Below are 23,956 nucleotides of genomic sequence, written 5' to 3' on the forward strand. Positions count from 1 at the left end.
TACTATTGGCGGGGACTGTATGACTTACAACACTTAAGAGCCCGTCAATTTTATGGCTTAAGAAAGTAGGGATTTTTTTGGGGGGTTAAAAAAACCCACAAAAAAACTCATAGCTCCAAAAATGATAATGCATCAAAATCAGTGTTCTGTCTTATTAGGCTCTAATTATCTCATATCAAATATTCCACTCTGAAATTTTTGGGGGGAAAATATTGCATAGTTTTTCTCATAACACAATACTGATTTTATTTGAGAAAAAGGGCATCAAAGATCAAACAAATTATTAAAAACTATATCGATGGATGGGTATAAAGCTGCTGAAAATTTTGAGGAGTTGAAAGTAAAGAAATACTCATGTATGACTTATGACACTTAAGACTCTTTCAATTTTATGGCTAAGGACCTTCAACATACATACAACGTTAGGGATGCACAAGGTTTCAAATAAACATTGGTTACAGATGATTGTGAGCCATGCACGAGGTCAGTAGTAATGCACATGAGGCCTTTGGGGTTGTTCCATAGTAGACAAATATAAATAACAGAAAACATTAGTACAGCAAAAGACAAAAGTGCATCTGTTCCCTGAAACAAAAACACGTTTCTGAGAATTTGAGTCTTGAAAGTAGCATTCCACATAAATAGGCTCACAAAAAAAAAAAAAAAACACTGATCAACTACACTGTACCAAGGGTGGGGAACTTGTGGCCCGTGGGCTATTTTTTTTAAATGTCGTCATGTTGTGTGATGCTGTGGGCAGTGTATACACTACAACAGTCCATCCTTATCAAGCCAATCCTTTTCAGGTTGCATTTACACATCACCGGTGTAGTGGAACCAGATGAGTTTTTTGCCTCTGAGCAACACTGTGAAACCACCTATCACCTTCTGTTATGACTCCTTGAAAACAGAATTTTTTTAAAATTGTAATACATTCACTGTCATTGACTGCTTTCGAGAGCAGGCCAAGTCCCGGGATACATGTAGTGGTGTGGAGATGCGGAACCAGGCAGGTTCTGGGTAGGTGAGGTAGGGTTTGTCAGGAATCAAGTGCCTTGAAAAGTTTGCAAAGCTACTGTTTATACAGTCATTGTTAAGAGAGTGTCACATATTCTTTGTGCATCTTAGGAAGGCTAACTTCAGGAGGTGAAACTTCCATAGAGCTCTTTCCTCGCATTTGGGTGCTATAAGATCAGACTTTAATGTCTTCTTTGACACTAAGATGGGCCAAGCTCTTTTTGACGCGCAGGGCAGTCAAGCGGGCAGCGCCATTGGTATACCAACACTCCCTCATTATTTTGCCCATAACTCGCAAAGCCTGGAACAGAAGGAAGAGCAGATTCCATTAAATAAGGAGATAACTTGGTGGACAATGCTATACCATGTATTTGAAATCAATCAGGACCTTAAAAAGGGGAGTTTGCAATTTGAAAATGTTACTGTGTTTGTTAAACACTGATTATGACTTGACAGTAGCGCATGATAAATATGATTTGTGAATAAAATCAGCTGTCTCTGACCCCATCCTGTGCCCGTAATGTACAATTTTATAGTTTCAACTTATTTCAGTGTGTTTCTGTACCTTCAATAGTGATTCGCAACACTTGGGAGTTGGGACTAATGGGGTTTATGCCACGGACGGGGCGGGACTTACTGCAAAAGATTTCTGCCACCGCAAATATTTTTGGGGCACACAGTCGCCTTGGTGTCAGGGTTAGATTTTTGTGAGCACTATCTGCCAGTCAATGTTACGCCATGCTCGCAAAGTAAAATGAAACGATTCAGCTAAGTTTCACCAAACAAAAAGCACTGCTGTCGATCATTGATGTGTGCCTTTGTCTTTTTTTTTTTTTTTTTTTTTGAATGTGTGACGCTTCTACAGTGTTAGCCTGTGACAATGGCAGCTGCACTGCACACGACACCACTGACCGAAGCATAGGGCAAAATGAAGAGCGATTGGGAGAACTTTTCCAATCAGTGTAAACATTATGCCAACAAAAAATATTCATTGCCTATTTTATTTTGGAGCTTGTGGATGATCAAAGGCTGATTTGGAGCTAGTCACTCACAAAGAGTGCAGCCACGCTATGAAGTCATGTATGACATAACTCCTTTCAATTCTGGATCTCTGTGCTTTTACGGATGTACGTAAAGTTCCAAGTTTTAAACGCAATCTTACGCAGGATGGGCACATGGGATTGCTACTGCTGTATCCTCGAGGTAAATAAAACAATGAATCTTGCAGTTGCTAGCTTCTCCCAAATAATCAGTTTTCTATTTATTTACGTTCTTCATAAATACATTTGTAAGGCTTTCACTGACAAAGCGTAAAACCCTCTTTTAAATACGCGATACGAGTTCAGAAGGTTTAGTGTGCCGGCTGCCGTCTTGATCGCTCTCCCTAAATAAGTGGCCGGCCTCACAGATAAACGACTTTCTACTTAAAATCACCACGAGAGGAGGAAAAACAAGATAATGTTGTGTTGATGTAGTTTGCTTTGCTAAAAAACATTAGTAAAATATCAATGATTGTGTCATCTCGTAGTTTTGACCAAAGAATGAGTGGGCTCTAGTGAGCTAACATTAATAGCTTTGCTAGCGACGCATTAAACGATCGGTCCATATTGAACTCTAGTATTGATGTGGGTGAATTTGCTTTAATGATACGACTCAATGCATTCATCGAAATCTTCGGTGTGCCTTGAGTGAATTGTAAATAATCCGGTCATTTTAGATTGAGGAGGATGACAAATTCCATGTTTTGGAGTGGCCATCACAAAACCCTGATCTCAATCCTATTGAAAATTTAAGGGCAGAACTGAAAAAGGGCATGTGCGAGCAAGGTGGCATACAAACTTGGCTCAGTTCTGTCAATAGGAATGGGCCAAAATTCCTGCCAACTATTGTGAGAGGCTTGTGGAAGGATATCCAAAACATTTGACCCAAAATCATACAGTTTAAAGGCAATAGTACCAAATACTAATGAAGAGTACGTAAACGTCTGACTTTGAAGAAAGTCATGAAAAATTGCCCCCAAAATCCTGTAATTATTCTGGCATTTAGCAAAATATAAATAATTTTGGTAACCTTAATTGACCTAAAATAGGAAATGTTTAGTCTGATTTCATGTCAGACAGTGAGGAAAAAAAAGCACATCTTTTTATGTACAGTAGTGTAGTATATATCTGAACCTGTCTGAATTAAAATTTTGGAAGACAAACATTCTGCAGAGCGCTTATCATTACCTCATGGCTCTGCCACCAGTTTGATATGTTGGGCCGTGTCTTTTGGTCACACACCACCTTTTTCATGTCTTCCAGTGAAGGGTCAGAGGGCACCAGGTCGTAGTAGGGCAGCTGATATTCTTCAAGGATACCTGTTAGCACAGGACAACAGTTGAGGTAAGAACAGCGCTGTGAGTACAGAGGTTGAATAACCTGAGAGAAAAGACATCCTGTAAGACCTCCACTGTTACAGCGGCGCGCAATCTCCCAGTAGACCAGCCCCAAAGCGTAGATATCAGCACATTTGAATGAGTCAAAGTGCCTCATGTTGATTGTGTCGTCCAGGACCTCTGGAGCCATGTATCTGTGAGGAAAAAAGAAAATAATTTTTAGCGATGGTCAGAAGTCAAAGTTAAAGCATTTTCTCGGGTTGACCCACCTCTTGGTTCCTACTCTTTGGTTCGGAGCGATGTCGATGGTGTCTGTGACGGAGTCGTGACGGACAGCTAAACCCAGATCAGCAATGGCACAGGTGCAGTTCTTCTTCACAAGGATGTTCTTGGACTTTAGGTCTCGGTGGGCGATGCCCGGTTTTCCTACAAAGTTGATACATGAACAGGGATCTCGTTTGATGTGCGTCCCACGTCTGAGATGCACAAAAATGAGCAGGGACGCGTGAAGCATATTTATTCTGGGTCCGTAGATTCATGGTTTAAGACACGCGCTACGTATGTCTGTGTGTGTGTGTGTGTGTTGGTGAAGAGCGTCCACACAAAGCGAATCGAAAGTATGAATCCTTGGTGCTAGACAATCAGGTAGAGTGGGATAGGTTATCGTTCCATGATAAATTTTCATTGTTGTGGCTCCAAGCGTCCTGCATCTTCAAAGACTTCTGGTTGTAAGCGCCTGAGGAAGATCCTGACTATTCAGGAAAGAATAAAATTCCCAGATATGCTTCGGGAAGGAGGGCGATAACGCGGCTGTTGTATTGAGAATGCTTTATTTATTATTTATCCTCTCTCAATCACAACCTATGGAACGCCATACCTTAGACATTACTGCCATCTAGGGGTATTCCCAGCACAGAGCACTTCTACAGATTTTATGCTTGCAATTTTTTTGTGTTCAAGTTTACAATGGGTTTAAAAAGTGTGTTTTAATGCGTGCGGGAGGGATGAAACTATTTCTTGAATGTTTTTTTACATGGTCTTTCTATATTGCAGATTTTCAGCTATTACAGGTGGGTCTGGGTTCACTATACTTGCAACTTAGGCTTGACGCATTACTTCCCCCTAGTGATCTACAACAGTCCGTGATTATTTTCACCACATGAAGAAAAGGAGTGTGCACCTTGCGTTCCGAGTATCTCCATATGCAGATGTGCCAGGCCGCTGGCAGCGGTCACGGCCAGTTTGATCATCCCTTCAGCTGTGACAGAGAAGCGGTTCAGGTAGTCAAACAGGGAGCCGTACTCATGGTGGTCTGACACCAACCACAGCTGCGTCCATGTTCCATTGTCTACATCAAGAGAGACAATAACTGATTAGCCGAATGTCATTAATTTGTCTTGCTGGGAAGTACAGTAGAACCTTCAAAGTTGAACACAATGTATTCGATCAATAAATCGATTTTAGTTTACCCCATTTATTAGTAATTGGATCCATCCATCCATTTTTTTAATAGTGTTCAAGCACAGGGAGAACATGCAAACTTTACACAGGAAAGCTAGCGTCAGGAATCGAACCACAAACTTCAGAGGCGTGACGCAGACGTGCTAACCACTAGTCCAACAATTCCTATCCAGTGTGCCGTGAGAGATCAGGTGTGCTGTGGGAAATTATCCTATTGCACTTGATTGGTCTGAAAATGTTTTATTTACGACAAATAATGTCCATGTTTGTTCATCTATTAATTCCAGCTGGTGTAGTCACATGCAGAACAATTAAATTCTCTTCCACTACCACCTCACATTATAATTTCTGTACAAATACTTTTTTATAAGGACCCCCGAGGAGGGTGTAAAAGTCAGGTCACAGATGCGCCTCACACATTAACCACTAATGTAACATAAAAAAAATAACACACACTTCAGTAGCACTCCTTTTGGAATAAGTGTAGAGAAAAAAAGCCACTAAAAGCTAAAGAAGAACCCCCCAAAATATTTTGGATTGTCGTTTAACTGAAAAGTCAGTTAGGTGCAAATTTTGTTTGGTTTCCAAATTGTACAACCTTTGAGACGTTCGACTATACAGGACATAAATAAATACAACATCCTCTTTCTAAACACGTGGTAGGAGAGATGTGCACCTTTGTTGTCAGCTGCTATGAAGCCCAGGATATTCTCGTGGCGTATCATGATGGTCTGATAGATTTCAGCCTCACGGAACCAGGAGCGCTCTTCTCTGGAGGAGAAGATTTTCACCGCCACGTCACCCCCCCGCCAACGTCCTCGCCACACCTCTCCAAAGCGCCCCTTTCCGATGACTTCTTGGAGAACAATTGTTCTGGCTACGGTCCTTTGGACAAACAGAGGCAGGCCTGAACAGAACAAAGCCCACAAAAAAAGAAAAAGTGTGAACAGCGCACATGAAAGTTGGCATGCAGTTCAGTAATTAGATTTTGTCCTGACCTGAGCCAGAACCAGATGTTGACAGATCGTAAATGAAGTCCTGCAGGCTCCTGTCGTTCGGCATGTAAAGGTGGTCGCAGGAGGGGTCTTCCACCTCTAGCCTCTGTCTGTGGCTGCAGGCCCTCCGCTGATGCTGACACACGAACACACCCACCAGCAGCAGCAGACAAAGCAGGAGCAGCGGCCCTGCTATCACAGCGACCACTTCCACCAATCCCCACGTCCCACCTGGCCATAAACCTTCTTTGGGGCCTGACTGGGTGGTCACTGAGTAATATGGAATGCAAAAACTCACCTAACATTCGTCCTTATTGCTCAGCAAGTTGAAACAACGCGGACCTCCCCTAAGGGATGTCATACATTTGTCCCCTTATCGGCCGATACTGATCAAGGCGATCACATCGGTGTAAAGTCTATATACAATGTTTAATTCTTTTTTTTGTTTCAAGTGTCAGTTTTACAGTAAACATTAACTGGGAGTGACTTTGCTCTTATTTGGTGAACTGTGCGAGCACCAGACTGAGAACAGGTGCTAAGAAATACTTTAAAAAGTGTTTTTTTTTAAAAATAAATTTAACTCTGTTTTAATAATTAAATGTATTTAAAGCATGTGGAAGGGGTAAAACTATTTCAAAAAGTGTTTGAAGGTATTTTTATATCGTATATTTTCACAAATTGCAGGTGGGTCTGGAACATACCCCCTGTGATAAACTGTTTTGTTTTTTTATTCTCACCAGATGGCAATTTGAGGTCGATGCTGTTGCAGTAGTCAGTGTAGCAGCAGTGGATGTTGACAAGGCCCTCCGCACTGAGACAGTAGAAGGGGTGTCCAGGAGGTTCAAGTTGGTCTCTGGTGATGCAAGTACGAACGTGCTGCTCTTGACCATCGATGAGGGACATGGAGGCCATGCAAGCTCCGTCCGTCTCACACCAAAAGCCCCTTCTCTCACATTGCGCAGTGGTACAGTTACACAGAAGAGCTATGTAGAAAGATGGAGGCATGATTAAAGGCTGAAGCGCCCAAGAGAGTCACAAGATATGCCTGAAAAGTCAAACAAAACTTTGGAATTCAAACCATCATTATGTGTGACGACACAAGAGACGTCAGCAAGTCTCATGAGACTGGCGACTTCCATATTTATGATACCAACACCGAAGTGTATCAGTGATGGCGAAGAGAAAGGAAAACTGCCATCTTTTACAGAAGGGGGTCTCAAACATTTAATGCCAGCATGTATTGGCCTAAATACCATGGGAATTATTATTTGTTTTGTTTTTTTAAATCACCATGAAACAGAATTTACCAAGCGTTGGATTGTCTGCCCACTATTCACAACCCCACAGAAGAGGGGAGAGATGTGTCAGGTGGGTGAGGTAAAAGAGAGGATTTTTTAAAAATGGGTCCCATTCAATCACTATAATGTAACTGGTGTACTAGCGTTGTTTTATTCGCGAACGTTTCGTTCAAAACAACAACTCTTTTTAGTGAACATACTGAACTGAATCAGTTTATGAAATGATTCGTTTTTTGAGCTTGGCCCCCGCCGTGAGCGAGCCGGCTGGGAGTAGAAAGGGAATTGCTGCAGCCTTCTGTCACTCACTTCTGAATCTTTAACAAATGACTAATGCGCAACCAGCGTGCAGGTGGGAGTGGGACTTGCGATTCGCCAGCGTTGTCACTCACTTCGGCGAATGACCAATGAGCAGCCAGAATCCAGCAACACCGATTTTAACCGTTCATCCTGCCATCCTCGCAGGATAGGTTTCACTGACACGTGTTTCTTAAAGCTAACGGCTAATGTTGAATCAGTCAAGCACACGAAAACAAGCAGACGTTGGTCTGACGGTGTCTCCATAATCTTAACAGACTACGCATAAAGTCATGAGAGGACAGGAGACTGACATGAAAGTTAGATTCACCAGTACAAGGCAAGCTGAAGCGGCAGCAGCAGCCATGAGTGATTCATTTGTTAAACTTTTTTTGTTCGCGATCCGTCAAGGAGAGATGTACTAGTATGTATGAACTGTCCTGCCAAGAGTGACTCATGCGGATGTTCACTGCGAAAGAGTACAATGAGTGATCAACATATTATGCAGTGAACGTACACATGAGTGATTTTTACCGTTCGTCCTCAAGGGGATAGCGTTCACTAGCATCTGCTTCTCCAGGCTAACGGCTAATGCTAAGCCAATCAAGCACATGAAAACAAGGACACATATAGAAAATAAATGTAAATTAATAAAATGTATATATGTGCACATATATATAATCCCATCTTTGTCTCTAATGCAATTATTAAAGCTTTTTATTAAATAATAATAACAATAATAATAATACATTATACTTATGTAGCACTTCTCCAGTCACTCAAAGACACTTTACACTGATGAGATGAAAATAACAGTAAGGTGGCTGAACAGGAAGCACGGGTGCTGGTGTCAATGACGCCGTCCACCGTGGTGGAATCCAGACAAGTCTTTCCTGCCGGCGGGAGACTGTGTAGCTGTCGAGGGGACGCGGAAGGATATGTACGGTAGCTGAGCCCGCCGCACGGATGTTCACGGGTCACAACTGCAGCCAGGTGTTGGGAGAGTGATGGGTAGGTGATAACTTAGCTTCCTAGTTTACAATACGTGACAACAACAATGCATCGTCCTTCGGTGAACGTATTGAGTGAACATGAACCTCAGGGCTTAATTATGAATTGAATGAGGAAGGACTTGAATGATTCTTTGAAAAAGAACTGAACGATTCGGTAAACTAATCTTTTGACCTAAACTGATTCTAGTGAAGGCGGCACGGTGAACTACTGGTTAGCACATTTGCATCACAGTTCTGGGGATCCAGGGTTCAAATCCGGCCTTGCCTGTGTGGAATTTGCATGTTCTCCCCGTGCCTGCGTGGGGTTTCTCCAGGTACTCCGGTTTCCTCCCACATCCTAAAAACATGCACGGTAGGTTAATTGAAGACTCTAAATTGCCCGTAGGTGTGAATGTTGTTTGTTTATATGTGCCCTGCGATTGCCTGGGGACCAGCTCGGGGTGTTTCCCCGCCTCTCGCCCAAAGATAGCTGGGATAAGCTCCAGCACGGCGGCAACCCTAGTGAGGATAAGCGGTCCGGAAGATTAATGAATGAATGATTCTCGTGATTCAGTACACTCAAAAGAACTGCCATGCCCATCACTAGTGCAGCGTTCAGCTGTTATGCACATTTTGGCGACAGTGACCGCAGTTACATTCAACATTATAAATATAGTTAAGTATTGCTTTGAAACACAACACGTATGGTTTTATATAGTGTATTGTCATTTATGATATATTTATTTCTCAACTCCTCTAAGTTTGTCAGGTGACGCAAAGTTTAAGCTTTGCACATAACGCAGCAGTGTTGCCACTTAGCAATTTTTCCCAAGATGAGTGGGCGTGCAGCAACCACAAAGTGGGCAGGTACTTGAATAATTTACTTTAAGATAACTGTCACAAATAAACAGTAATTTGATCTCGTCGTTTTGCAAGCCTTATGCGTTTATCGTCTTTTGCATTTAATCGACAAACCGCATTGATGTCAAACTGAAAGCAGGTCACAGACTCATTTTGACCTATGTTATGCATAAAACAGTAAAAAAACAAAACAAATAAACAATTGGACCCTGATGGAAGGGGACCTTTAAGGTCAAGAGTGAGGCTTACCTGAGAGTTGCACGTGACTTGATCCCATCTCTGTCAAATTGTACCACAGGGTTTCTTAAGTCTCTGCTCCCCCCCCCCCCCCCAATTCTAAACTTATACAAAGCTATTTTCTAATAATGGTTTAGGCTTGACAAAATATTGGGCACAGTTCACCTCAGACTCGAACACATTCAACAAAAAGGAGGTGATTTTATATGAGAGCTTTACAGTAAAGAAGCTGTCATGACGTTTAATCGGCAAGTGCGATAAATTCCACGTGAGTATGAGGTTGAACGGTAGTAAAAAAAATATATATTTGCTGAAACAAACTCCGAACTCTTGTTGCCCTAAGATAACGTTATAACCCATCCAACGAACGATGTTGCCAAATGTCACAAATATTGAAACAACTCTCCTTTGGCAGAAAGAATGCACTACCGAGGTGAGTTACAGGCATGGACTTAATACAATGTAAAACAAAAGAACGAGACAGAGCACTATTCCAATCTTGTGACAAAGCTAGCTCATAGCATATTGCTGCTAGCGGCGAGCGCCACGATGGTTCCCCTTGTTGGTTCCGAAGTGAACAAAAACAAGAAGCGACTCACCTTCACAGCTTCTGTACACGGCCAGGCAATTGACCAACACTAGTGGAATTCCTAAATTCGCCATGATAGCTTAAAAAAACAGCCCTGCGTTCCGCTACATCGTAGCACGTTTTGCTAACTAAGTTAGTGAGCTAACGTGAGATGAGGCTAGGACACATGACATGAAATCCTCCTCCTGATGCAGTACAACACATTGATTGTTGATGAGCACATCAACAAATCACTTTATCTATCTATCTATCTACATTGGGCAGGATTACTGGCATCCTCAGTTTTAATGTAAGTTTGCCACATATTTACAATACAGTATTTACATGTTTTGCATCATAAAAAAAAAAAAAATGCAAAACCGCCAATAAATGAAATGTACATAATGATACAGATTCATATTATGTACGTCTATATGAACTTGATGGGAAAATTTTGGTGTCCATAGGCCAGATTGAAATTTTTAAACGGACAGATGGAGGGGGTCAACCGTGGATGAGGTAAAAAAAAATAAAATAAAAATAGACAAAACAAAAGGTAAAATGTGTATAGTTAAATAATAATTCATTTTCGTTTTCAATTTTATTTCTTATAATTCATTTAATTCGCATAATTATTTAGCCAATTATTGAATAAAAAATATATAAAAACGTGTTTAGTAAATATGTATTTTTTGACTTTTTAAATTTTATTTCATTATTTATAATTCACGAATGAACTAATTATTTAATTAGGTAAATGAATCAAAAAATGAATAAATACATTTTATTGAACCATACTTTGCCCACCCATTTCACTCAAGAGGTGGACAGATGACAAGCACCTGTGAAACTGAAGTAGTAATCGCATGAGTTTTATGGTTTGTTTCAAAGCCCTGAAAAAGAAAAAAAATATACCGTCATGTTCTCTAACATAGACGGGATTTAAATGATTTACAGTGGAACCTCGGTTTTGTGACTAAACCATAACAAAAAACTGACTAAAAACCAATTGTATGAAAACTGAAGCAAATATTTCCCCTAGAAAATAATGTTCATCCAATTAATCTGTTCCAGATACCCAGAAATATTAACACAAAGAAGTTTTATGGAGAATAACTATAGTTTAACATTCAGAAGACAATGTGAAATAAATATAAATGACTAATGAAAGGGATAAAGTAACATTTAAGATAACTTTTTCCTTTACTAAAGAATCTTGACATTGAAGAGGGGAGAGGGATGATGAGAGGTTATTGTTTCGAAGCGCTATCTGCCATTTCCATACTTGGCTACAATTTCTTTCTTTAATTTTAAGCTGTTTCTTGTCTTCTTCATCAAAGGGCCGGCACACCCAGTGTTGTTTATTGAAAAATTACACTCAATAAATAAGCACCCAAAACTTTCTAAGTGATTCCAATGAATGTGTGGGGTGATGTTTACGCAACAAGAAAACACTCAGTTACGCATGCACATGAGATGCTTTGTGTGGGTGCTAGATTCCAGGAAATGAGTGGCTGAGTAATGCGGGCAGATGGATGAGTTTGGCTCAAACCATTTTGAACTGTACTAAAACCAAGCGATGCATGGAAACTGGGCCAAAATTTTGTCTGAAAAAAAAATCCTCAAAAAACGAATTGTACGAAAACTAGGGCATACAAAAACCGAGGTTCCCTTGTATCATGTTAAACTCAAACAATGTTAGAAGAGTGCACACCCGCATACTTGCGGTTCAGTGCCCACGGATTCACCTATTTGTAGATTTTTTTTAAATTCTTTCCAATTAAATTGTTTTTCCTCAATGTTTTTTTTTGGGGGGTGGCGGGGGGATTAACCCTGCAAATGCTCATTGGCAGTTTATCACCGCTTATTCAATAATTTTTTTGGGGTTTAAAAAAAAAAAAAATCTCAATGCAACTATAATGGGCGTCAATTATCTGCAGATTTTCATGATTCACGTTCCGGCCCGGTCCCTGTCTCCCGCAAATAGCGGAGGGGTCCACTGTAGTTGCAGCTCTTTTTTGAGGTTACCATTAATCAATAATACGTACCAAGATCTTTGGTTTAAATATTTTGAAGCCCTGAGTGGTGATTATAAAAAAAAACAACAACTTTGGTTTAAAAATGCTTTAGGTGGTTTAAAAAGATTTAGGAAATGTTATTTTTTGGCCTTTGTGCGCTCCCGCTCTTTTTTCTCTTTCTTCTCTTCCTTAATCTCTTTATATCTCCACTTTGGTGGTTCCAGGTAGCCTTTCTCTGCCTTCTTCTTCTTTTCTTTCTTTGGCGTGGCCTCTGTGGATCTGTTGATATTGATCTGGGGGATACATCCCGAGGGGAACACGCTGTTCCTCCTGGCCATACTTCGGGGGATGAACTTGGAGGCGACCTTGGTGGAGGCCAGTGAGAGGATGCTGCCCCTCCTCTCGGTGTCAGCGCAGCAGGTTGTAGCGATGGACTCTGCCGAGTCGATGGAGGGAATGATGTGTGACACGGAGCCGTTACTATGGCACACGGAACTTTCCTCCAGTTCCCTCTCAGAGTGTTTCTTCATCAGCTCTGGTACAGCGAGGCGTCTCTTGCCCAGCTCAGGGGGACTGGTGGGGCACAGTGGACGACACCCGGTTGAAATGAGGGGGCTGTGGATACTGGTGGTGATACGCACCATATGGTCTAAAACCCCATTGTCCTCTGGGTCATGAGGAAGCCGGAATCCAAACGTGTTCTTAATGTGATGGGTGATTTTTTCCCGGGTGCTTTTTTCCGCTATGGCCTTTGCGACCTCTCTCCTTGAGTTCTGGCCACTCTGGGATGTAACTTTCACAAAATTGCTCAGCTTTTGGCCTTATTTTGAGGCGGCACAGACGATGCAGCGTCTCATAGCGACCTGTTTTTAGCGCCCAGTCCTGAGCGCACTTTCCTCTTGTGGTGTCTGTCGCATGGATGTCAGCCCCTACACAGAAAGATGAGCAGAAGACGAATGAAATACATAGCATTCAAAAGTCTTAAGCACAATTAGACTTAGTTTTAGCTATAATGAGCATATAGACTCATGGCAAAAATTATGAGACCACCCTTATTTCTCCAATTTCCTGTTAATTTTATTGTCTGTACCACTAAAGGTGTTTTACCTAAAGAATACAATGAACATGACAAAATGCATCTGATTCCATGACACTTTGTCCTGTTTGACATTCTTAAGCGTAATTGTATTCCCAGTGATTTTGGTTATTATCAAGAAAACCATGGAAAATGGCTAGATATCAGCTTCTAAATTAAACTCCTAAGGCCTTTTCACACTGCACTTGCTCAGTGTGAAAGGCCAAAGCACAACAGCACAGGAACGGGAGTGCGGCCATCCCATGTCCCACATCCCAGCCTAGAAGGAAGTCGGGAGACTTTCCCCGCTGAGTGGAGTGCAATTTGGCAATATGTGTTTGTCATTGTTGGAAAAGAAAGCGCTAACTTTGCTTATTTTAAGGAAGAGGAGCCCCACAGTTCTGAGGTCATGGGTTTGAATCCGGGTTCCGGCTTTCCTGGAGTTTGCATTTTCTCCCCACACTTGGCACCACGTTGGTTTTCTCCAGGTACTCTATTTTCCTCCCACATTCCAAGAACATGCATGTGAGGTTAATTGAGGACTCTAAATTGTTCATAGGTGAAAATGTGAGTCTGAATGGTTGTTTGTCCATTTGTGCCCTGCGATTGGCTGGCGACCAATTTAGGGTTTACCACACCTCCTCCCCAGAGTGAGCTGGAATAGGCTTGTATCAAAATGATTGCCTTTACCAAGACAATAATGTATGTAGCTAAAATAAACGAATTAACAAAGCTCTCATTATGATCCAGTGCAGATTACGCTGCAAATTATCACAATCACAATAATAAACTTCTTGTAAAAATAATACATCTCTGACACTGTCAATAAAAACTGAGTTTGATTATCTTTGCAAAGGCAGACATTTTGCTAAAGATCTTGGATTGGATCCAATTTGATATCATATACAAACATGTGCAGCATATTCACTTACGGTAGCTAATCTACAAGGTTCCGGATTAGAAAATCAGTCATTACAATGGGATGTTTTTAGTGTGATAATATGTTCAGAATGATCCTTTAAACCGGCCTGGCGTCATACTCTGATGGACAACGTTATCTGGCTTAAAATACGGACAGCTCAATGTCCTGGCTAGCTATTCTGGAACTGTACGTTTGGAGGTTAATTGGATAACGTCCAGCTTTCAAAAAAAGATCTGTGTCATAGTAGAGCAACTCCTGTGCAAGAGTGTCCTTGCAAGTGATGACTGGATATGAAAATCAAGAAAGGTGCATTTTTCATCAAATTATCTTACTTACCGGCCATAACAAGCGCAGCAACCACGTCATCACGGCCCGTCATGGCAGCTTTGATGAGGGCTGTGAAGCCTCGGCAGTCCTTTATTTCTGTGTCTATTCCAGGATAATAATTTAGGAGGTACATGACCGTGTTGACATGACCTGGGGATTAAAAAGCATCAATAGAAAGCATGTAAATAATATTTGAATATACATGTTATACCCAGAAGTCGTTTGGATGACAAATTGCTATGTATTGCAGCGTTTAGTTCTGACCTACCTATCTGTGTGTAGTTCTGACCTACCTGCTTGGGACGCAATCATCAGTGCTGTGTTGCCTTCATTGTCCTGATGATTGATGTTTATATAGGGGCAGGTGTTAAGCCAATATACAATGTCAATGAATCCTTTGCAGCAAGCCACCATCAAGCCATTCTGTAGGGAGTAGTTCACAGTTTGGATGAATTAAAATAATGGACATGCGGTTAGCAAATTTAGATGGTGCTCTAAATCCATTAAAGTTCAAATGTCTTTTTTTTTTCAAACAACTGTATTCTTCTCACCTACAGTATTGTCATGTTTTAAGAAAGCTATGTACATATTTGGACTGCAACTAACGATTATTTCTTTCCATCCCTTTATTTGAAAACAGCATATCATTTATAATTGACAGTGAAGAAAATACACAAAGATAATTTATTATGATTCAATTCCTGGTTTGGTTACATCTGTTAGAAATTAGGCAGAAATGGTCGTTGTTTTTCAAAGTAAAAGCAGATGTTTGCAAATGTCTTATTTTGATTAAACACAAAGAATGCATCTGCTTTCATGGAGGACTACAGAAATCTGAGAATATTTACTGTTGTTGAGAGACTGAAGATCAGAGAATTTTAAGTTAAACAAGGTCTCTAAAGGATTAATCGATCAAAATAGTTGTCGATTAATTTGATACCCGATTAGTTGCCAATTAATCGATTAATTGTTTCCCCTCTAGTACATATGAAGGTAGTTGTTTTAGCAAATCTTTGCACTTTTTGTAGCACCACTGGGATGTTTTTCTGATGATTTATTCATTTTGTATTTTTTTAGGAATCCCTTGCAATAGTCTAGTGAATGTGTTTTTTGTCATGCTATTTTACATCTTCATTTATAAGACACGGTTGTATAGTTCTTGGTGATATTTTACACTCTCAACCTAAGAGATTTGTATTTCCTTTCTTAACTTTAACTGTGTGTCTTCTATGAACCAGGAGTTTAAACTAAACAATTGAATGGAATTAAATCTCAGCAGGCAAAATCTGTGTCACACATCTTCTAAATCATGTACTCTTACCCAGTTATTGATGTCCAAGTCCATGACCTCCTCTCTTGTCACTCCTCTTTCCAGAATCCTCCGCAGTGAGGCCAGGTCATTGCGGGCGCATGCTTGGTACAGTGTGGATGCCGTTCGCCCATCAGATGTCTCTGGGGTGTAGTCTGGCAGCACAGAGTCGTCTGACAGGATGCTTTCCGAGTCCCACCCCGATGGAGACCCGTCCTCCTCGTCAGGGCCTGCACCCAAGTGAGGGTCCTCTGCTGCAGTGGCCATCTTCCAGCAGCAGAGTCAAGTGAGATGATGCTCTATCCTCTGGCTACATCTACCAGGAACAGGATAGTATAATGCATCAGAGGTGAAGACAATCATTACAATCCGACAATAAGGCCTAAAACACTCATACACTGGTTTGTTTACGGACAACGTGATCAATGGTAGCGAGAGTCCACCTGTCAGGGATTATGGCTGAATTACCTGACTGTCATGGACTTCATGTAGCCATGTGAGGGCCCTCACAGTTAAGTAACTGGATCAGGAATTAAAAGCCTTGCTAAGTGCACATGCCTGCTAAATAGGGACTAACCCTGCACCTCAGAATAACCTCAAGCATGGCTGGCGTCCGTCAGCAGCATCTATCTAATCACAACATCACATAAATACATTCACAAAGAGATATCAAACTTACTATAATGTGTAATGAAACAGCAAGTGTAAGCCAAAAGATATCTGCATGCAGATCACGCCCTGTGTAACTTCTGCTTTTGGACGACTTCCAACTTCTTCTGGTACTCCCGCCGAGCAGCTGAGACGTTAGTTCCCTGCGGTGCCTCTGAATGGATTTATTTTACTCATTTCCATCCCACATGTCGTAGTGACGGCGGCACTGTGTACAACTGGTTAGAGCGTCTGCTTCACAGTTCTGAGGACTAGGGTTCAATCCCCGGCCCCGCCTGTGTGGAGTTTGCATGTTCTCCCATTGCCTGCGTGGGTTTTTTCCGGGCACTCCGGTTTCCTCCCACATCCCAAAAACATCCATGGTAGGTTAATTGAAGTCTCTAAATTGCCCCTAGGTGTGAATGGTTGTTTGTTTATGTGTGCCCTGCGATTGGCTGGCAACCAGTTCAGGGTGTACCCCGCCTCCTGCCCGATGATCCTTGTGTGGATAAGCGGCTCAGAAAATGGATGGATGGATGGATGTCATGGTGACATGAAACTGAGAGGAGGAGTCATCACAGTCGAATGCACAGTCTGTCTAAGTATTGTTCTCCGCTCATCCCACTTAAACCTTTGCAGGGAGGATTACTTGCTGCTATGGCCATTTTTTTGTCTATAAACGCAACACTGGTGGTGGAAAAACTGCTCAGATTTCTACAGCTTGACTTAGCCATTTAGAATTCCTACTCTGTTGTGTGACACTTTTGTCATTATTTGTTTTTATATTTCCCACAATGAGAGTTCTTCTTTGTCGGATGGACTGTAACAAGTACAACACTGTGGTAAAAACTGAGTCCATCATTAGATTTTAGGAACGCTAAAATGTTTGTTTTTGTCATTACTTTTCAGATTTTACCGTGTGTTTCGGTCCAGTAATTTCTTTATTATTATCTAGTGGACTGTATATATTCCACTTTTAAATTGTGAACACTTTGTGAGTCTTTTCTTTGTATCGCTACTTTACTTGCTTACCATGTACAGTATAACATTCAGTCAGTGTCTTTATCAAAATACATTTATAAAAAATACCAAAAAAGAAATACATTATAAAACACTAACATGGCAAGCATGTAAAATGACCTCTTACACACACATAAGTATACTTGCATGATATACAAGGTAATCAAACGGTTCATAATAACAAAGTTACCAATCATCTTATTATATTAAAATTCATACGATTAGGGCAAAAACACATTCACAGGTGGACAAAATTGTTGGTACCCCTCTGTTAATGTAAGAAAAACCAACAGTGGTCACAGATACAACTTGAATCTGACAAAAGTAATAATAAAAATGTAATCAAAATTAACCAATCAAAATCATAGATTGCTTTTGAATTGTGGTTCATCAGAATTATTAAAAAAAAAAAAAAGACTCATGAAACAGGCCTGATCTGTCATTGTTTGAGGCAAAGTGGACTTCATGGGAGTTGACCGAGGAGGACACCACAGTAGAAAATAATTATAAAAAAGCGAGACTGGAATTTGCCAAACTGCATGTTGATTAGCCACAAAATTTCTGGGAGAATGTTCTATGGACAGACGAGACAAAAGTGGAACTTTTTGGCAAGGCACATCAGCTCAGACAAAAATGAAGCATATGAAGAAAAGAACACTGTCCCTACTGTGAAACATGGCGGAGGATCTGTCATGTTCAGGGGCTGTTTTGCTAAATCACACGGTGTCTTGAATCTTTACATGGTACAATGAAATCTCAAGAATATCAAAGTATTCTAGAGAGAAATGTGCTGCCCAGTGTGAGAAAGCTTGGTCTCAGTCGGAGATCTTGCAACACGATAATGAACCAAAAGTAAATGTACCATTTATTCTTTGCCATAAATGAATTACTGTGAAAAAGTGGCCTAAAACTATTGCTGATTGATGATAATGTATGTAAAAAATGTATCCCCCGAAACATGTACAGTACATGTACAATATATTTTGTCTTTTATTGTAAAGAGCATATGAATGATTCAGCAATTTGGAGGTACATGGATGATATATGACGTAAGATGACGTAGCCCAGAGGAATCTCATGAATTGACTCTCACGCACACTATTCATTTCTTCAGTGAGAACCAGCGTTCTCCCAACAGATGGGACTGTTTTCAAGCACTCAAGTGCAAACAAACAACGGCAGCCTATCATGGTTAGTTATATCACTGCTAAAAAGGCAGATGGGTGCGGGGGGTGTAATAAATACACTTATAACTAGTGGAATGCTTTTGCGGATGTAAAATTTTGAATTTTACAAAGAAATATGACAAACATGCTTCCAGTATGGACCAGCCTCAACATGGGCTGTAAAGAGTAGAAGAACACGAGAAAAGAAAAAGTTATGGACTCTCAGTCAAAGTCAGAAAATTGTTGTTTCTTTTATAAATCAACCAGTGAAGGTTGTGTTTTGTTTTGTTTTTTTGCCATTTATTTTTACACTTGTTAGTACTGTCATGTTTAAAAAAAAAAAAAAAACGTGCCGAGCAAGGGTAACTGATAAATAATAAAGACAGTGTTTCTAATTGATTGATTGGATGTATGACATTTAGGAATGTTAAAATGTTACGTAAAATCAGTACAGTTAACAACGATAAAGATGACAATTGGTCCCTGGAATGGATTATTTCTATTTCCATTATTTCCTATGGGAACATTTGTAGTGAAATCTGAGTCAGAGGTTGCACATGGGTCCTTGCCATTTCTTTCTTTCTTTGAAACAAAAAAAAAATAGAATGCACTCATGTCATTGCCACATTTGACCTCTGAGTTTTACAAAGAGTTACCTGAACCTTTTATCCTCCTTTCTTGCCCTGTTCCTGTTAAATGGGTGACACCAACACCGTTGAGTCGTTTTACAGCATATACTACTCAAATGTTAATGTTCCAAATTAGTTAAAATCAAAAGTTTCTTTTTAGGACCAGCTGGGATAGGCTCCAGCATGCCTGCGACCCTAATGAGGATAAGCGGTACAGAAAATGGATGGATGGATAATACGTTTTTGGTTTATACACACAGTACGCGTGTTTGTTTGAAGAGGACAATTGAAACATGAGAAACTTGTGAAATCACTCAGGGAGATGTAAATGTCTAAACTGTAATCTTAACAACATTTACAATCAATGCTCATGATGATAGTTATTCAAGTTTTCTGAGACAGTTCAAAGGGCTGCTGTGGGAATGAGCCCGTGGGACTTGTGGGACGTGGCTGTGGGCCTGTCTGGACACATTGAACTCACTCCCTTTCCTCCTCACTAGAGTGGCCTGAGGAGGGATCCCTCTGCATCTGACCAGCTCTCCTCATGTGCTCAGAAGAAGAAACATTCTCTTCTTTTGTTCTCCTGGAGTGAAAGCCAAACACACTGACTGACTGACATGTTTTCCTTCCTCTTCCACTGTCTATCCACAGACAAGGATACGCTCCATAGAGAAGAGTGAGGGAGATCTGGAGATGAAGGAAGAGCTTTGATTCACAAGGAAGAGCAAGAGATGAACAATGAAGACTTTGGCAAAAGTACAAAGGAGGACTCAACAACTTAAGGGATACAACGTTGACAAAGTGAGTGTGCCATTGTCATAGAAATTAGGTGAAATTTAAAACATTAATTTTCAAAAAGCTTACTGCTGCGCATGCATTCATGTTTATACTTGAGAAGTTTGGGTTAGCAAATCTAACCCTCCATCAACTTCAGTATAATTTAAGTTATGCTCATTTTATTACTATATTATATTAGTTGTGCTTGTCTGTGTAGAATGAATTGAATTCAAAGATTTTATAATATTGTATAATATTCTATTCTTTATAATATTCTAATATTCATACTTTCAATTCAAAAGTAACTTGTTGGCGTCTCTGTTTTTTGTTGTTTTGAAAAGCATACATTTTTGCTTTTCTAATTGTTGTGCTGTTAAGTGTAGTGCTGTCTGAAAATTTCTGCTGATAAGAAACCACTCAACTTAATTTGTTAACACACACACTTTGTGAAGGATTTCAGGCTGCAGCAAGGAGAAACTGTTGACTGATGACAACAATCAACACACCAATATGGAGTTCAAGTCGGCCAGGAGGTCCAATGTGGCTGCAGGATGCAATGGTAATAATAATAATAAAAACTATAATACAGTGTGTATTAATTGTTAATAATATAAATTATAACAATAGTATAAACATTTAATTCACAGGCTCCTTTTAAATCAGGGAAACTTTACATGCCAGGGTGTCAAACTCATTTTCATTGTGGGCCACATTGTAGTTATGTTTTCTCTTAGAGCATGGGTCACCCACCTTTTTCTTCTTTGGTACTGATTAATGTGAAGGGCTACCAGTTTGGTGCACACTTCTGACATAACAAATTTGTTCAAATTACCTTTGATTATATGTTATTCGTATTTTATAGTCATATACTGTTTGTAAAAACACCGATCATGTTAATGATTTCTCAAAATAATGATCAACAATGATTTAACAAGGAGGCACGGTGGGTGTCTGGGTAGCACGTATTGCCTCACAGTTCTGAGGTCCCGGGTTCAAATCTGGTCGCACCTGTGGGGAGTTTGCATGTTCTCCCCATACCTGCGTGGGTTTTTTCCGGGGACTCCATTTTCTTCCCACATCCCAAAAACGTGCATGGTAGGTTCATTGAAGACTCTAAATTGTCCGTAGGTGTGAAGGTGAGTGTGAATGGTTGTTTGTCTATGGTGCCCTGTGATTGACTGGCGACCAGTGCAGGGTGTACCCTGCCCCTCGCCCGGAGTCAGCTGGGATCAGCACTAGCACACCCGTGACCCTAGTGTGGATAAGCGGCTCAGAAAATGGATGGATGGAAGGATTTAAAAAGAAGGAAACATCAATGTCAATATGTGACACTTTACAGTGGTGCCTTGACTTCTGGATTTAATTCGTTGTGACGATGCGCGTAACTCAAGAAACTCGCATCTCAAATAATCTTTCCCCATTGAAATAAATCGAATGCCATTCATCGGTTCCACCCCCATAAAATGCCAACAAAAAATGTTGTAACATGGTTTTAATAATAAAAATACCACTCTGCAGTATTGCGTTTCATAAAAACTAAGTAATAACATAATTAAATAGAATGTAAAGAACTTCAGATCATTATTTCATGCATTCATTGTGCAGCTCCTCCTGGTGTGTGCGCCTTGGCCACCAGGGGGAAGTAGAATACAAGCATTAATACCTACAGTGGCACCTTGAGTTACGAATTATTACTTTAATTACTTTTTTATCAGCGTGTGGTTAAAAATAAATATAGAAATAAGTGAAAACAAACTACTTTAAATAAATAAAACACGAAATAAATATGATAACAGTCTGTTACTCATTAACTTTAACTAAGGAGGGGAAAGGGGAGGAGGACAGCTCCTCCTTGAAGAAGGACCTTCTTCCGTAGGCACTACCGATCAATGCAAACTAGAACTAGTAGACTTTCCAACAGCTTCTTCCCTCATGCGATCAACTTCTTAAACACCTGACCTACAATTCCATTACAACATGCTGGCAATTTTTTGACTTGAGTTCGTTGTCACATTTCTGTGGGGCCAATTATGTATTACTCGTGCACTCACTGTAGTTGTCTCGCCATGCTGCACTATTTGCATATACTGGCCACTCGTGCCAGAGTAGCATCTGCTCCATTTTCACACTGATTGAGGAGTATCTGTAACATTTGCACAACCAACATTGTCCCAGATTATCGCACTACTCGTCACTTTAAACCGCATACACTCCTTGAAGTTTCAGCGCCCTTTGCAAAATGGTCATTGCACCGGACTATTGCAATATTAGTCATTCGAACTGCTCTAAGTGCTAGAGGACTCTGCATCTTTTTGCACAATTGTCAAAAAAAAAAAAATGTACCGGCATTACCAGGTAACTAGCAACCCTTTACTGCTCAGTGACTATTTTTTTTTTTTTGTCAATGTCTTTCTGTCTCCAAGTGTTCTGTAAATTGACTGTCTGTTGTCGTACTAGAGCGGCTCCAACTACCGGAGACAAATTCCTTGTGTTTTTTGGACATACTTGGCAAATAAAGATGATTCAGATTCAGATTCAAATAATAACACGGGGAAATTCTGATTGGTGGTGATGTTTTTTTTCTTCTTTTTTTAGTGGCTAACTTTGGCACAACAAACTGATCCAGGGAAACTTTTCTTTTTCTGTTCATAAAAAAACATCAAACTGGGAGGTCACATTGTCATTTAAAAGATTAATTGCTCTGTTGGCCAATTTCTTTTGATCATTTTTTTTATTGCCTCGCTCATGCTATCACCAGTGAGCGGTTTCTCATTTTTGTCGGTCTAATAAAGAGCAAAAACATAACAAATATACAGTGCCTACCTTAGTTGCATTGCATGCCGTGCAGTCAATGACAGTTGCACAACGCACAGATCTTTCTGCTTATTTATAAAAAGTGCTTCCAAACACTATCTTTAGCAGTTTCCCTTTGGGTGTCATTCTGACTGTTTAGCCTTTTGTTTACTTTTTAGAAAAAGTTCCGTGTGACGATAGCGCACTTCCTTTCATAATGTGGCTGTCATGATCTGTGATTTGGTTTGGGTTGTGTTTGATTTTGTTTTATCTTTTCCTGTGTTACATGTTTTTCATGTCTTGTGTGCTCATTTAGTTTTTGTGTCCACCTGTTCTCGCCAACCTTCTACCTTGTGTCGAGCAATCAGATCCCTCCAGCCACTCGTGTCTTGACCAGGTGTTCCTCAATGTCTCGTCCATCTGTTTGTATTTAGTTTCCTGGTTTCTTTCAGTTCATTGTCAGGTGCCATTGTCTCTCTGTGTCACGTCATAGTTGCCAGTTGTCGCTCGGTTAGTTCACTTGTCATGTTTTGGGTTTACTCAAGTGTTATTAAATACTACTGCGTTGTTTCCCTGCACTTGGGTCATCTCTCCATTTTTGCCTTGCCTTCAAAAACCCCAAATGTGACAGTGGCGGCGGTTGGTCGCGTCTGATCTGCTGAATGTGCGTATAGGTTGAACGTCCGCCGAGCAAAAGCCTCAGAGCTATTTTGACATGATTACGCCAACATTTACAGTTTTAGAGACGCTACAATTCAATAAATAACATACATACTGTAAATGGTATTTTTTGACAAAAATAAAATGATTTCCTGACTTTTTTTACATCAATCACAAACACTATTAGATTTGTGATTGGATGATAGAGGATGTAGAGGTAGAACTTTCGCCGAGAACAGATTTCCGCCTTAGCCTGCAGAGCAGACTAGTTTTCAGCTTACAGCCAAGTGTTATGCACACAATCATCACGCAGCGCGAGTGGAAGCACAACATAGAGCCTAATGTTCATGCATACCAAGACCGTTTGCAAACCGAAACCGAACTGCCTTAGATGGCCATTATGACAAAATTATGTAAATGTATAATCACCTGTTATTTTTTATTTTAATTTAAAAAGATTTTAGTCCTGAGTCTGGGGACCCACAGGAAACCTCTCCCTGAGGTTCTCAGAG

At 40.4% G+C, this 23,956-nt stretch overlaps 2 protein-coding genes and 1 long non-coding RNA gene across 4 annotated transcripts; 1 reads left to right on the forward strand and 2 right to left on the reverse strand.

Moving 5' to 3' along the window:
- Positions 1 to 206: 206 nt before the first annotated feature.
- LOC133409145 (activin receptor type-1B-like) lies at positions 207 to 10,403 on the reverse strand. Of its 2 annotated transcripts, XM_061688759.1 has the most exons (9): positions 10,132 to 10,403; positions 6,588 to 6,833; positions 5,854 to 6,120; positions 5,532 to 5,762; positions 4,575 to 4,742; positions 3,664 to 3,820; positions 3,464 to 3,588; positions 3,246 to 3,376; positions 209 to 1,318 (listed from the first exon to the last, which is right to left on the reverse strand). In XM_061688759.1, exons 1-9 carry the CDS (start codon positions 10,193 to 10,195, stop codon positions 1,193 to 1,195), a joined length of 1,515 nt encoding a protein of 504 aa, XP_061544743.1. In that variant the 5' UTR covers positions 10,196 to 10,403; the 3' UTR covers positions 209 to 1,192. The 2 variants fall into 2 exon arrangements, with proteins under 2 accessions (XP_061544742.1, XP_061544743.1); XM_061688758.1 differs by having other exon boundaries at positions 207 to 1,318; positions 3,246 to 3,588.
- LOC133409149 (uncharacterized) lies at positions 2,128 to 6,941 on the forward strand. The gene is made up of 3 exons (XR_009769370.1): positions 2,128 to 2,220; positions 3,321 to 3,401; positions 6,591 to 6,941. It is a non-coding gene; the product is annotated as an uncharacterized LOC133409149 (long non-coding RNA).
- A 373-nt stretch (positions 10,404 to 10,776) lies between the features above and the next one.
- On the reverse strand, positions 10,777 to 16,189 carry ankrd33ab (ankyrin repeat domain 33Ab). Its single transcript, XM_061688761.1, is given in 5 exon segments — positions 10,777 to 12,876; positions 12,878 to 13,047; positions 14,452 to 14,592; positions 14,736 to 14,865; positions 15,764 to 16,189. Coding segments are annotated over 5 exon segments (1,317 nt in total). The 5' UTR covers positions 16,019 to 16,189; the 3' UTR covers positions 10,777 to 12,255.
- Positions 16,190 to 23,956: the final 7,767 nt, after the last annotated feature.

Source organism: Phycodurus eques, chromosome 10 (assembly GCF_024500275.1).
Source record: "Phycodurus eques isolate BA_2022a chromosome 10, UOR_Pequ_1.1, whole genome shotgun sequence".
NCBI lineage: Eukaryota > Metazoa > Chordata > Actinopteri > Syngnathiformes > Syngnathidae > Phycodurus > Phycodurus eques.

Coding starts and splice junctions, on each gene's coding strand:
- LOC133409145 (XM_061688758.1), bottom strand. CDS start 10,195: ATGGCGAATTTAGGAATTCCACTAGTGTTGGTCAATTGCCTGGCCGTG. Junction 6,121..6,587: donor CGACCTCAAATTGCCATCTG/GTGAGAATAAAA, acceptor CATATTACTCAG/TGACCACCCAGTCAGGCCCC. Junction 4,743..5,531: donor CATAGCAGCTGACAACAAAG/GTGCACATCTCT, acceptor CTCTTGATGTAG/ACAATGGAACATGGACGCAG.